The sequence below is a fragment of the Camelus ferus genome, chromosome 15, assembly GCF_009834535.1.
Source record: "Camelus ferus isolate YT-003-E chromosome 15, BCGSAC_Cfer_1.0, whole genome shotgun sequence".
NCBI lineage: Eukaryota > Metazoa > Chordata > Mammalia > Artiodactyla > Camelidae > Camelus > Camelus ferus.
This window is the reverse complement of record NC_045710.1, coordinates 27429418-27445169: the sequence shown is the minus strand read 5'-3', so window position 1 is coordinate 27445169 and position 15752 is coordinate 27429418. Positions and strand designations below refer to the sequence as shown.

At 34.4% G+C, this 15752-nt stretch overlaps 1 protein-coding gene across 2 annotated transcripts in view; it reads left to right on the top strand.

Moving 5' to 3' along the window:
• The window catches only part of SOS1 (SOS Ras/Rac guanine nucleotide exchange factor 1), a 134703-nt gene that overhangs the window by 53271 nt on the left and 65680 nt on the right, over positions 1-15752 (top strand). For both annotated transcript variants that reach the window (XM_032497379.1, XM_032497378.1), the window contains exons 2-3: positions 577-702; positions 15125-15256. In XM_032497379.1, the coding sequence (XP_032353270.1) occupies positions 577-702; positions 15125-15256 (258 nt within the window). The remainder of the gene's footprint in view (positions 1-576; positions 703-15124; positions 15257-15752) is intronic.

Below are 15752 nucleotides of genomic sequence, written 5' to 3'. Positions count from 1 at the left end.
GTCAAAAGTGCCCATTTTGTATCCTTTGACATAGGATGACTTTGTGTTCAGCAGACATTTATCAAGCTTGTTATTATGTGCCCTGCACAATGCTAGATACTCGAGTTACTTTGGTAAATAAGATAAGATATATTCCTCTGGGATTTTATCACTTGGTAGAAAAGATAGAGTTAAACAAGTGACAAAAACCTGTAGGAGGTCAGTTTTGCCCAAGCAGTATGTTGAGTAAATGTTATAACCACCACTGGTCCTTGGCAAAAACCATATAAACTGTACTATTTATTCCCAGCTCAGCCTCTCCCTCTCTACATTCCCACACCCCAGGGTAACCAGGGTTTAAGAAAAAATACTAAAATTATGCAATTAAGTCTTTGAATCTCCAGAAGCATGTTAATAAGCATGTATGGTACATGTGGCTTGGAAAAAGGTTAAGAATCCAGACTTGGGTCATAATATTCAAATCTGTATTTGCAAGCCAGACCATGTTCTTGAGTACAAACTCACATTAAAAAAAATTGTTTTGTTTGTTTAGATGAAACAAACCTATATTTTAATTACTTTCCTTTTTGTTTATAGGTCCAGGGGCAAGTTCATCCCACTCTCGAGTCTAGTGATGATGCTCTTCAGTATGTTGAAGAATTAATTTTGCAATTATTAAATATGCTTTGCCAAGCTCAGCCCCGAAGTGCTTCAGATGTAGAGGTATGATAAATTTTGCCTTGAGCTGTTCTGTGTTTATTGTAATGTCAGTGAAGGAGGGGAAGAGTTTGCTCTTCAGTTGTACAAAATATATAGGCATTTAGAAAATGAAGACTGGATTTATTTTAACTTTATATTGGGTGTATGATAGCTTGTATATGTTTTAGCTGTCAGACTATTCCATGTTTTGCTTTTAATCTAAAATGAACTTTTTGGGCCTCTGAATACTACTTATTGATGCTAGAATGACAAATATACTCAAACCTTTAAGGGTGGAATATGTCCAAGTTTTTTTTTATTTTTTAAAGCCAGCTGTCAATTCTTCAAAATATTTCAGTTAATCCATTGATCTTCAGTTGTTACGTGTATTTTAGACACTAAGTGAACCCCTTCCTATCAATCAGAAGGGAAGGAAACATCTAAAAATCTGGGAAGGAAGTTCTGTCATAAAGATGGCATGGCTCCTGTCTTTTTGGGGCTTATAGATTAGTGGAGATACAGACAGATATATGGACAGTAAGATAAAATGATGTATTGTGAGGAAGAGCCATCTAAGATGAATTCCGAAGGAGTCACATTAGAGAGGAGAGGAAAGAAGATTTGAAGTGCCAACTATAGAAAATGGGAGATAGAGCTGTAAATATAAAAATTTTCTGCCATTGATGATCATTTGACTTTAATGACCTCGAATGTATAGTGTACAAATCTTTGAATTTCTGTGACATTTCTTTTCTAGTACTCAAGTGTGGGTACAAATAAGATTGTTGAGTTGAATGGTATTTCACCATAGACTTACAAGAGCAGAACAGTAGGTCTAGGGAATTGTGGAAATTGGTAATAGCAGTGATTTACAACCCTTTTCAGGAGACAACACACTAGAATGTAATAGTGATTTTGTGGTACACAGTGACTGGGGAGGAGGTGTATCTGTATCTGCCCCAGGACCTTTTCTGTTCCACTGGGGGGTGAAGGATTGATACATAGTTATCCAATAGGAAGCTCGACTGAAAAGAGCATCAGAGAATCTAAATTGGATAAGGAAAAAAAGTGAAATTTAGTAACAGCTGAAATTTGAGAGCTTGCTATAATACCATCAACTGGTCTAAACAGATCTATGTTTATATTTCATTTAAAGTTTTTGATAACCACGTGAAGATGGTGCTTTTTCCCCCCTTATTAGAATATAAGATGTTGTTCGCTACCAAATCCCCAGCACCTGGAACAATGTCTGGCACTGAGAAGGCACTCAGGAAATGTTACCTTGAATGAATAAATGTGGAAACTGAAGCAGAGAGAGGTTAAATAAGTTGCCCATGGTTTCAGCTGATAAGTAGTGAAGCCAAGACTCTAACCCAGAAAGTCTAAGCTTTCTAGGCATACATTCCACTAAACTGTCCTGCCAGGTAGGAGAGGGCAGGTAGATTGGGAAGATATGAAGGGAACCACAGTAGTATTGGGTTTCCCAATAAGGTGAAAGAACTGGTAACACTAAAATACCTGAGTGAGAAAAACAGAAGAACAGATTGAGATCAGAGATAGAGTTGTTAGAATTCAAGATTTCTGAAGTAACACAGTTAGAAAGCAGGATGTGGCCATATGGTGGTGGCTAGACTAGACATGAAGGTCCCAATAATGAAGTGTTCCAGGAATTAAGAGGTCAGGGTATTTTATGTATCCTTAATTTAAACAATAAAGTCATACAGGGTGATCATGGCAGGACTTTACGTGAGAGTGGAAGAATGATATTCCAAAAGCAGACTTGCAGACATAGTAAACAATCTTATGGTTACCAGGGAAAAGGAGGTGGGAAGGGACAAATTTGGGAGTTTGAAATTTGCAAATGTTAACCACTATATATAAAAATAGGTTAAAAAAAAAACCAAAACAAGTTTCTTCTGCATAGCACAGGGAACTATATTTAATATCTTATAATAAACTTGGGGAGTGGAAGATTATATAGGTTTTGGTACAAGGACAATTCCTGTTCTGGAAGTCTTAGAGGAGGTCCAGATTTCAGTTGAGGCAAAGAAATATTAAGGAACACTGAGTTACAAAGGTTGTGGATGTAGAAGAGATTGTGGTCTGTGAAATTCACTTTGATTTCTTAAGTAATTCAAAGTAGATTTATACATTTTAGCCCCATTTTTCAATTGAAGTATAAGGTCACATAACTTTTATTCATAATTTCCTTAGGCACCTGCTATGTTGGGCTTCAGTAGAGATCTTGGATAGAAATGGTTACCTGACTCTCCTCATTAGCAACTCCATTTGATCATTTGGACCCTGGTTAGGGTCTCTCGTGGTATTTATAAAATGCAGCATTCAATTCTATGCCTAGTGCATTAGACTGTGGTTACAGATCTTGTCATCATTCTGATGTTGTTACATACCAGGAATTTGCTAGTTTGGTAACACTGCAAACTCGAATTCAGCTCTTTCCAAATATGTTGTACTATATTTATGTTTATCTAACTTCCTCCTTTTTAAAATATAGAAACTAATATATAATTTTCCAGTATTGAAGATCTTCGTGAATTCTCAAAAATTATTAATGTCTCTCAGTCTTCCACTTGCACACATTTCATCAATGTGTAGGTACTCAAGACTCTAAATAATAAAGGATATTTTGTACCTGTTTTTAAAAATAGCTTTTTAGAAGCTAAAGATCTAATCTGTTCTTAGAAACAATAATTAGTACATATATGTAAACTAAAAAAAATGCAGTATACTGTATATATGTATTTACATGCAATATAATGTGTATGTGCATTCGAACTGTAATAATTCTACCTAGTAAAACTGGAAAAGGAGAAAAAAATAGCTTTTTAGTACTCATTTAGAAAACTTCTGAGATACGATATCGAAGATACTTAGCCTATGCCCTGTCTTGTAATTTTTAAGCACTTAATCTGAACCTTTAAAATATATATAGCATGTGATATTTCAGTGAGCTTATTTTATGGTTGGGAGTGGTTTTTTGGAAGAGAATATATGACAGTAGTAGAAAGAGCAATCAACTGTGTAATAAGCTTTCTATTTTCAAAGTACTGTTATATACATTTTTATGTTCTTTTAACAACCCTGTGGAGTAATTATTGTTCTCCTTGTTTTATATATTAGACAATCTTCAGAATGGTAGAAAAGATTTTTAAAAGATGGAAATCTAGGTCTTTTCCAGTCAATAGTCAAATACCCTTCTTGCTGGAAGGTATTTATTTAAGAATATGAAGATATGGCAATATCTAAATGAAAATAATGGTGTCTTTGATTCTTTCATCAGGAAATAATTTTTTTAATTTTTAAAATACATTTATGGAGTTTTTTAAAAATAGTAAGGGCCATGAATTTAGCAAGCCCTTCAAATAAATTTTGAGGTAAGAAATAATTCATCAAAATTAAAAAAGAATTGAAGGCCATATAAAAAATGTACTTCAACTTCTCAGCGATAAAAAGAATAAAATCATGCCATTTGCAGCAACATGGATGGACCTAGAGATTGTCATTCTAAGTGAAGTAAGCCAGAAAGAAAAATACCATATAATATCACTCATATATGGAATCTAAAAAAAAGAAAAAAAGAGGACTCTAATGAACTCATCTACAAAACAGAAACAGACTTGCAGACATAGTAAACAATCTTATGATTACCAGGGAAAAGGAGGTGGGAAGGGACAAATTTGGGAGTTTGAGATTTGCAAATGTTAGCCACTATATATAAAAATAGGTTAAAAAAAAAAAAAACCAAAACAAGTTTCTTCTGCATAGCACAGGGAACTATATTTAATATCTTATAATAAACTTCAATGAAAAATAACATGAAAACAGATGTATGTATGTATATACATGACTGAGACATTGTGCTGTATACCAGAAATTGACACATTGTAACTGTATATACTTCAATTTTTAAAAATGTACTTTAAGAAATAGATCAGTCTGATTGAGTGGAATATGTGAATTTTATTTCTAAAGAATACATTTTGATTATTTTAAAGTATAAGCATAATTCAAAGGGTGGCAATTCCTGCTTCATATTCAGCCCCTAGGGAATTTGTTTTAGTAAAAAACTTAAAGTGATTTTCAGTTGCCCTATAATTTTAGGAAAATAGAAACTTCAAAAGTGCTTAAAAAATAATGAATTACATACATATTTATAATCTTGCTCATGTTAGTTAAAAGTTTTGATAAATTGTACTATAGATCATCACAAACTATGAACTATTATAATTTAAATGAATGGGATTTTGTTTTATTGATGTAGCTGATATTAACTAATCCATGCCATCAATATTCAAGAATCCACTGTTTGTCAGGCAGTGTTCCAGATAAATAAGGAGTATATAAATGCTCTGGGAATGCAAAAGAAGAATATATGTTATTTGGTCCTATCTTTTCAAAGTAATTTGTTTTAAAAGATAGTGTATAAAAATTGTTCCAATCTGGTTTATTCTCCCTCTCATTTTCTGTATTTAATCTTTTTAGAAACTGGAAGTAAAACTAATAGTATTTTTTTTCTCTGATTATGTCCCTGGTAAAGTATGTTCTTTAATTTCCTAAATCTTGTTATTTCATAATTCTCCTTGTTTTTTATTTCTTTCTGGTTGACTAAACTGATTTCCATTTGTAATTTCTTTCTTTTCCTGTTTCCTTTTCTGGCCCGTGTGTACTGTATTTAATGAACTTTCATTTCTCAGACACCAATATATTTTTCCCCTTGTTTAACTCAGGCTTTCATGGACTCATGGACTCCTTAATCTTATTATACATGTGAGCTGTATCCTTAAATTTTAAAAATTTGCTTTCCTTTTCCATTCATTTTTTCTTTAAATTTTTTCCATTTTCCTTTACATTCCAAAGAATCTTTGTAATTTCTAATAAGTTTGCCATTCACATGTATATTTCCCAAGTAATGTCTCCGTATTTTCTGCCTTTCTAGACAGAAAAAAAAAAATTTGGCCACACATCCTAAAGCTTTATTATTAATAGTAGCTCTTCAAAAGTACCGGTGAGTCTGAGTATTTGCACTGATGTACATATATAGGAATTTTCATAGATCCTAGAATATTTGTATTGGAATTGATCTTTAGGATTATCTATTTAGACACCTTTATTATGTAAAGGAAAAGACAAAGTTCTGCTAATAAGAGACAGAGCAGAATCTCAAACCTAGTTCTGTATCTTTCCCAAAGCCACTAAATGATTAATCAAGATGAAGTTTCTCTATTTCAGACAAACAAAATTATTAGTCTTGAAAGTGACAGAGTAATAGACTTTTAAAAAATATTTTTAATTGAAGTATAGTTGCTTTACAGTGTTATCTTAGTTTCAGGTATATAGCAAAGTGATTCAGTTATATATATATATGTTTTCCTTTGCTATTCTTTTACATTATACTTACTACAAAATATTGAATATAGTTCCCTATGCTATATAGTAGGTCTTTGTTATCTGTTTTATATATATAGTAGTGTGTATCTAACTACTACTGTAGTAAATAATAAATAAATTAGTAAATTTATCCCTTCCCTTCCCTTTCCCCTTTGTCATCATAGGTTTGTTTTCTGTCTGTGAGTGTGTTTCAGTTTTGTAAGTAAGCTCATTTTTATCGTATTTTTAGATTTGCACATTTATGTGATATCATATGATATTTGTCTTTCTCTGCCCAACTTACTTAGTATAATGATCTATAGATTCGTCCATGTTGCTGCAAATGGCAGTATTTCGTTCTTTTTTATGGCTGAGTAATATTCCATTGTATATATCACATCTTCTTTATCTATTTATCTGTTGATGGACATGTAGGTTGTTTCCATGTCTTGGCTATTTTAAATAGTGCTGCTATGAACATTGGGGTGCATGTATCTTCTTGAATTAGAGTTTTTATCTTTTCTGGATATATGCCCAGGAGTGAGATTGCTGGATCATGTGGTAATTTTATTTTTAGTTTTTTAAGGAACCTCCATACTGTTCTCCATAGTGACTGCACCAATTTATATTCCCACCAACAGTGCAGGAGGGTTCCCTTTTCTCTATACTCTCTCCAGCATTTATTATTTGTAGACTTTTTGATGACAGCAATTCTGACTGGTGTGAGGTGATACCTCATTGTGGTTTTGATTTGCATTTCTCTAATAATTAGTGATGCTGAGCATCTTTTCATGTGCTTTTTGGCCATCTGTATGTCTTCTTTGGAGAAGTATCTGTTTAGGTCTACCTGCCCATTTTTTGATTGAATTGTTTATTTTGATATTGAGTTGTATGAGCTGTCTGTATATTTTGGAAATTAATCCCTTGTCAGTCACATCATTTGCAAATATTTTCTCCCATTTCATAGGTTGTCTTTTCATTTTGTCAGTGGTTTCCTTTGCTATGCAAAAGCCTTTAAGTTTAATTAGATCCCATTTTTTGATCTTTATTTTTGTTTACTTTACTCTAGGATACAGACAAAAAAAATATTGTTGCAGTTTATGTCAGTGTTCTGCCTCTGCTTTCCTCTAGGAATTTTATAGTATCCAATATTAAATTTTGCTCTTTAATCCATTTTGAGTTTATTTTTTATATGGTGTTAGAAAATGTTGTGATATCATTCTTCACAGGTAGCTGTCCAGTTTTCCTAGCACCACTTATTGAAGAGACTGTCTTTTCTGCATTGTATATTCTTGCCTCTTTTGTCGTAGATTAATTGACTATAAGTGCATAGGTTTATTTCTGGGCTTTCTGTTCTGTTCCATTGATCTGTTTTTGTGCCAGTACCATATTGTTTTGATGATTGTAGCTTTATAGTAGCTTTACAGAATAGTCTGAAATCAGGGAGTGTGATTCTTCCGACTCTGTTCTTCTTTCTCAAGATTACTTTGGGTATTCGGGGTCTTTTGTGTTTCTATATAGATTTTTTTAATTATTTGGTCTAGTTCTGTGAAAAATACCATTGGTAACTTGATAGGGATTGCATTGAATCTGTAGATTGCCTTGGGTAATACGGGTTTTAACAATATTAATTCTTGCAGTCTAAGAGCATGGTGTATCTTTCCATCTGTTTGTGTTGTCTTCAGTTTCTTTCATCAGTGTCTTACAGTTTTCATAGTATAGGTTTTTTACCTCCAAAAGTAGGTTTATTCCAAGGTATGTTATTCTTTTTGATGTAATGGTAAATGGCATTGTTTTCTTCATTTCTCTCTGATAGTTTGTTGTTAGTGTATAGAAGTGCAACAGATTTCTGTATATTAATTTTGCATCCTGCATCTTTACTGAATTCATTGATGAGCTCTGGTAGTCTTCCAGTGGCATCTTTAGGATTTTCATGAATCATGTCATCTGCAAATAGTGATAGTTTTCATTCTTCCTTTCCGATTTGGATTCCTTTTATTTCTTTTTCTCCTCTGATTGCTGTGGCTGGACTTCCAAAACTATGTTGAATAAAAGTGGTGAGTGTGGGCATCCTTGTCTTGTTCCCGATCTTAGGAAATGCTTTCACCTTTTCATCACTGAGTCTGAGGTTCGCTGTGGGTTTGTCATATATGGCCTTTATTATGTTGTGAAATGCTCCCTCTGTGCCCACTTTCAGGAACATTTTCATCATAAATAGATGTTGAATTTCGTCAGCTTTTTCTGCATCTATTGAGATGATCATATGGTTTTTATTCTTTAATTTGTTAATGTAGTGTATCACATTGATTAATTTGCAGATATTGAAAAATCCACGCATCTGTGGGTTAAATCCCACTTGATTATGGTGTACGATCCTTTTAATGTATTGTCGGCAACAGGTTGCTAATATTTTGTTGAGGATTTTTGCATGTATGTTCATCAGTGATGTTGGCCTGTAATTTTGTTTTCTTGTGATATCTTTGTCTGGTTTTGGTATCATGGTGATGGTGGCTTCATAGAATGTTTGAAAGTGTTTCTTTCTCTGCAGTGTTTTGGAATAGTTTCAGATAGATAGGTGTTAACTCTTCTCTAAATGTTTGGTAGAATTCACCAGTGAAGCCATCTGGTCCTGGACTTTTGTTTGTTGGGAGTTTTAAAATTATTTATTTTGTTTTGTTTTGTTTTGAACATTTTTTATTGATTTATAATCATTTTACAATGTTGTGTCAAATTCCAGTGTAGAGCACAAGGGAGTTTTAAAATTATTGATTCAGTTTCAGTACTGGTAATTGGTCTGTTCATATTTTTTATTTCTTCCTGGTTCAGTCATGGGAGATTGTACCTTTCTAAGAATTTGCCCATTTTTTTCTTATGTTGTCCATTTTATTTGTCTGTACTTGCTCACAGTAGTATTTTATGATCCTTTGTATTTCCTTTGTGTCAGTTGTAACTTCTCCTTTCTCATTTCTTATTTTATTGATTTGGGTCCTCTCCCTTTTTTTTTCTTGATGAGTCTTGCTAAAGGTTTATCAGTTTTGTTTATCATTTCAAAGAATCAGCATTTTGTTTCATTGATCTTCTGTTGGTTTTTTTAGTCTCTATTTTATTTCTACTCTGATCTTTATGATTTCTTTCCTTCTACTAGCTTTGGGTTTTGTTTATTCTTCTTTCTCTAGTTTTTTTAAGTGTAAGGTTAGGTTATTTATTTGAGATTTTTCTTGTTTTCCTGAGGTAACAAGATTCCTTCTATCACTGTAAACTTCCCTCTTAGTACTGCTTTTGCTGTGTCCCATAGGTTTTGGATTGTCATGTTTTCATTTTCATTTATCTTTAGGTATTTTTTGATTTCCTCATTGATTTCTTCAGTGGTCCATTGGTTATTTAGTAACATATTGTTTAGCCTCCACATGTTTTTGGTTTTTGCAGCTTTTTTTCTTGTAGTTAATTTCTAATCTCATAGCATTGTGGTTGGAAAAGATGCTTGATGTGATTTCAGTTTTCTTAAATTTACTGAGGCTTTGTATTGTGGCATAGTGTGTAATTATCTTGGAGAACGTTCCATGTGCACTTGATAAGAATGTGTATTCTATAGCTTTCAGATGGAATGCTCTATAAATACCAATTAAGACTATTTGGTCTAATGTGCTATTTAAGGCCTTTGTTTTCTTATTGATTTGCTGTCTGGATGATCATGTCCATTGATGTAAGTGGAGTTTTAAAGTCCACTGCTGCTATTGAGTTACTGTTGATTTCTCCTTTTATGTCTGTTAGTATTTACCTTCTATACTGAGGTGCTCCTGTGTTAGGTGAAATATTTTAACAGTTGTTTTATATCTTCTTGAATTGATCCCTTGATCATTATGTAGTGCTTTGTCTCTTGTAACAGTCTTCATTTTAAAGTCTATTTTGTCTGTTATAAGTATTGCTACTCTGGCTTTCTTTTGATTTCCTTTTATGTGGAATAACTTTTTTTCATCCCCTCTTTTCAGTCTGTATGTATCTCTAGATCTGAAGTGAGTCTCCTGTAGGCAGCATATATATAATTATTGTTTTTGTACCCATTCAGCCAGTCTGTCTTTTGATTGAAGCATTTATTCTCTTTACATTTGAGGTAGTTATCCGTATGTATATTCTTTTTGCCATTTTGTAATTGTTTTGGATTTGTTTTTGTAGGTCTTCCCCCCCCCTTTCTTCTTTTATTCTCTTGTGATTTGATGACTATCTTTAGTATTATATTTAGATTCCTTTTCCTTTTTCTTTGTCTGTCTATTACAGATTTTTGGTTTGTGGTTACCATGAGGTTTTTGTGTAACAGTCTATATATATTATATATATATGATTGTTTTAAGTTACTGATCTCTTAATTTCAAATGCATTTTAGATATCCTGCATTTGTACTTTTCTCCTCTCAAGATTACTGTTTTTGATATCATAATTTACATCTAATTGTTTCGAGTATCACTTAACTGCTTATTGTGGATACTGATAATTTTACTAATTTTGTCTTTTAACTTCTCTAATAGTTTGTGTGTGGATAATTTCCTTCCTTTACTGTATGCTTGCCTTTACCGGTGAGCTTTTCTGTCTTATAATTTTGTTTCTACATAAAGCCTTTTCTTTTCTGCCTAGAGAAGTTCCTTTAGCATCTGTTGTCAAGTTGGTTTGGTGGTACTGAATTCTTATATCTTTTGCTTGTCTGTAAATCTTTTGATTCCTCCATCAAATCTGAATGAGAGCCTTACTGGGTAGAGTATTCTTGCTTATAGGTTTTTCCCTTTCATTATTTTAAATATATCATGCCACTCCCTTCTAGCCTTCGGAGTTTCTGCTGAAAAATAAGCTGATAGCCTTATGAGAGTTCCCTTGTATCTTGGTGTGTTCCTCAGTTTTAATCCTGTATGAGACTTTGTGCATCCTGGACTTGGGTGACTGTTTCCCTTCCTAGATTAGGGAAGTTTTAGCTATTATATCTTTAAATATTTTCTCAGACCCTTTCTCTCTCTGTCTTAACCTTCCAGAACCCCTATAATGTGAATATTAGTGTGCTTGATGTTGTCCCAGAAGTCTCTTAAATTGTCCTGATTTATTTTCATTCTGTTTTCTTTTTTCTGTTCAACAGAAGTGATTTCCACTGCTCTGTCTTCCAGCTCACTGATTCGTTCTTCTGTATCATTTAGTCTACTATTGATCCTTCTCGTATATTTTTCATTTTAGCTATTGTATTCTTCAGCTCTGTTTGGTTGTTCTTTATATTTTCTAACTTTGTTAAAACTTCTTCTTGCTCTTTGCATCCATTCTCCTCCTGAGTTCTTTGATTATCTTTATGATTATTACTCTGAACTCTTTCTCAGGTAGATTTTGCCTATCTCCACTTAACTTAGTTTTTCTGGGGTTTTATCTTGTTCTTTTGTCTGGAAGATACTCCTCTGCTGCCTGGTTTGTGTGTATTGCTATTTGTATTTTTATGTATGTGGTAGGTTAGACATTTCTTGACCTGGGAGGGGTAGCCCTCTATGGGAGATGTCTTATACATCCTGGCATTGCAATCTCCTCTCATCACCCATGCTATATTTTATAGGGGTTCCCCTAAGAGGGCTACATGGGTCCTTCTGTTATAGCAGGCTGACTATGTTGGCGGTCTGGTAGGTTGCCAGGCCCTGCCTTGTGCTGCTGGCTGTTCTCTAGTGTGACCTGGTTATGGAACCCTAGGGGGTCCTGGAGCTAGTGCTGTCTCACTGGTGGGTGGAGACAGAGTCCTGAAGAGTCTGGAACTGTTGCCTCCTGACTGGAAGGTGAAGCCAGATCCTAGCGTTAGGCAGGCAGAGCTGGTTCCTGGAGTCTGGCTGCAGGGTCCAGGGATCTCAGCTTATGTTTTAGGTCATTTGAGCAGAGAGGAGGAGGAGGGAGCAGTTCCTGACAGTTGGGAATGGGATCTGGGGTGTGTTGGCCTACTAATGGGCTGGGCCAGGGTCCAACTGGTCCCAGGGTAGGGTCTGGCCTGCATTACAGGATTGTAGTTTTCTTGCTTCTGGTGTCTGCCCCTCAGTGGGTTAGGCTAGTCTAGAGGCTTGTGAAGGCTTCCTGGGAGGCGGGACTGGTACCTGCCCTCTGGTGTGTGAAGCTGTATCTTGGCCCTATGATGGGAGGGCCAGGTCTAGGGGCATGTCTAGAATCGGTTGTAGGCTCAGGAAATCTTTAGGCAGTCTGTTTGTTGATGGGCGGTGCTATGTCCCTACCTAGTTAGTTATTTGACCTGAGGCATCCCAGCCACTGGAGCTTACAGACTATTGGGTGGGGCCAGGGCTTGGTGCTTTTGAACCAATATGATAGCCACCAGGAGAGTTCATATGATTAAATGTTCCCCATAATGTCTGCTACCAGTGTCTATGTTCCTAGGGTGAGCCTTTGCCAGCCACTGCCTTCTTCAGGAGATGCCATGTACAGCAGGTGGATCTGGCCTAATATTCCTATCAAATTACTGCTTTTGACCTGGGTCCTGGTACACACAAGATTTTGTGTGTGCCCTTAAGTGTGAAATCTCTACTTTCCCCCAGTCTTGTGGGGCTCCTGCAGTTAAGTCCCACTGGTCTTCAAAGCCAAATGCTCTGGGGGCTCATCTTTCCAGTGCCAGATCCCCCGGCTGGGGAGCCAGACATGGGGTTCAGAACTTCCACTCCTGTGGGAGAATCTCTCTAGTATGAATATGCTTTATTTAGGTTGTGGATCACCCATTCTGGTAGAGTATGGGATTTGATTATATTGCAAGTCTGCCCCTCCTACCAGTCTCATTCTGGATCCTCCTTTATGCCTTTATTTGTAGAAGATCTTTTCTGGTAGGTTCTAGTCTTTTTCATCAGTAGTGGTTCTACGGATAGTTGTGATTTTAGTGTGCTCATGAGAGGAAGTAAGCTCAGGGTGTTTCTAGTTTGCTATCTTGTCCTCTCTCCTCAGTAATAGACTTTAATTCATGAAACTTTCATTGATCATTCTTCCTTGGGCTTCTTTTATTTTAAAGTATGTGTAAGATAATTGTAAAAAGAATTTAATTTGTTCTGTATAATTAAATTTGCCACTACAAGAGATAATTTTTTTATCTTGGCCTTTCCACATTCAAGGCATCTTTTTTGACCCTACCAGTCTTTTCCCACACATTCTGACCTTTGGTATTACATCCCAAATATACAGCTCCAGGAGTAAATACATAATAAGTAAGCTTAAAATGTGTTCTTCATTATTATTACTTTCCCTTTCTTGCCTTCTCTTTTATCATTCTTAATTTTCCTTCTCCTTCTTTCTCAAAACAGTAAACTTGGAATTAGGTGGATAAAATTGAGATGGGAAAGGATTCTGTCTTTTTTTTCTTCCATCTCAGCCTCTGCCTACAGTTTGCCTCTGTAATTCTACTGATGATTTTTTTTTTCAAACATATATGTTAAGTAGATCTAGAATTGTTAGATTGAGTTCAGCTTCTATTCTGTTCTGCTGCTTTTCTGTACATCAGTGCTTTTTAGACTCTAGGTCATCACTCATTAGTAAGTCATAAATTCACTTTAGTGTATTGTCCAATTAACATTTTTGTAAGTGAATAGTAAATATCAGTGCATTGCCTATAATAGTAGAATGTTTTGTTTTATGAAACTTTGTTCCAGTTTACTATGTATATAAGGTTTGTACTCGTGATTACACCTATTCAGTTAACCATGGGTTAAACCCATCAGTGTGAAAATTTTAATTGGGAATCATGGTAAAATTACTGTTGTCTCTTAATTGTCATTTTTGGACTTGCAGGTCTATGGTATTGACTTGCAAAAAGGCAAAGAATCCTTGTTTTAGGCTGCTCTTTTTCACCTTTTCCCTCTTCGTTTTTTTAGTCCTTTTTTGCCTGCTGATCTTCCCCAGAATTTTAGACCTTCGTGTATAGCTATTCAAGTAGGCATTTGAAAAAGTTTGTAAACTCCATTTTCAGCTATACTATTTTCTTTCATTAGAATTAAAATGTATACTTCTTATATTTGGCAGATGACTTAGCCTTGAGCATAGATGAAGAAAAAAATTTATTAAACTTAAATGGGTTAAACTATTTTCAATTTATGAATTTGTTCCTAACATGTCCTGAAATCAGTGTTCCCTCTTCCCCCAGAATATCATATAACAATCTTTATTTTCCATTTCAATAGCAACTGCAAGACTTTAAATTTACATTCATAATCAAAAGTGATGTTTAATTTTATCTAGTAGTTTTTGCATATTACTATTTTTTAGTTAAATTTGGAGTAATTCAAAATACGGGTGTTAAAATTATGTAATAGCGACCTCTACTGGTTTTAATTTTGCTATCCTCAAAGTGAGTTTTTAAAAATACAGAGTATGAAAGTACTTTTTGTTTGAAGTAAATTACATTAGTTTACATTAATGTGAGTTCTTTCACTTTCAGTGGAACTTCTAACCGAACAAGTGCTGGACATTAAAATGAAATATTTTGTTAAAAATTAATGACCTATGGATGTGGATGACTGAAACTCTAATGACAAGCTACAATATATCAAAATTGCTATTACTAATCTAAACCCCTGATTTCCATGACTTGTAAATAGTTTTGAAGTCAAGTGCCTTTGCATGATGGATAAAGAAAAAAATTCTTAGAGATTGCAAGTGCAGAATGCTATTTTAGCTTGTAATTGGTGTTGAAAGTAAGGACAAATGAGAACTAGGTTTAGGTATTTGCCTCTTGAGCTTAGGTCTTGTTCCTTGAAATTTTATGTAAGTAATGTTTAAAATAGCTTCCATGTATCCTTGTCATTAGCTTTATTCACAGTGAAATTGAAATTCAGAATGTGATCCCCTCCCAGATAATACAAGGAATGTGTAGTCTCTTAATTGCCTAGTTAAGAAAGTAGGATACTGGCAGTCAGTTTTCTCTAGCTTAGGTATGTTTGTAGTATCACTTATACCACATGTGAAAAGCTTGCTTTTAGTACTCTCTGATTTTAAGAGTAAGTTGTAAGTGAGCGCTACTTAATATATTTGTTGCTTAGTTGTTATTTTCCTATTTTCCAAGGAACGTGTTCAAAAAAGTTTCCCTCATCCAATTGATAAGTGGGCAATAGCAGATGCCCAATCGGCTATTGAAAAGAGGAAGCGAAGAAACCCTTTATCTCTCCCAGTAGAAAAAATTCATCCTTTGTTAAAGGTAAAGCTGAAATACTGCCTTCTTGCCTTTTAAAAGCAAAATAAAACCCGTGATTTTTAAACACAAATAATAATTTTATGGCTAATAGAGTCAACTGAAGAGTGACATTATCTCATTTTAATTTTTCCAGTAACTTACATCATGGGGAGGGGAGATATGATAATAGGAAAGTATAAGTTGGGCAACATGAGGTAAAGAAATTTCATACCAACAGTAATACTCAAGTGAATTGAAAGGATTAAGAAAAGTTCTATAATTGTGGATTTTGTTCATCAAGTGTTAGTACAACCTCAAAGAGAATTTGTAAAACTCTTTTCTTTTTAGTTAGACCTAAGTGCCCTTATAATCCTTCAGATCTTAATGCTTCACTTCATTAAATATATAGGGTCCTATGTGAGACTGCCCTAGGGCTGTGTGTAATCTTTGAACAAAAATTCCCTAAAGATCCCCTAAACTATCTAGTCATACTTGTCATGTAAATTAGTCAGTCAGACAG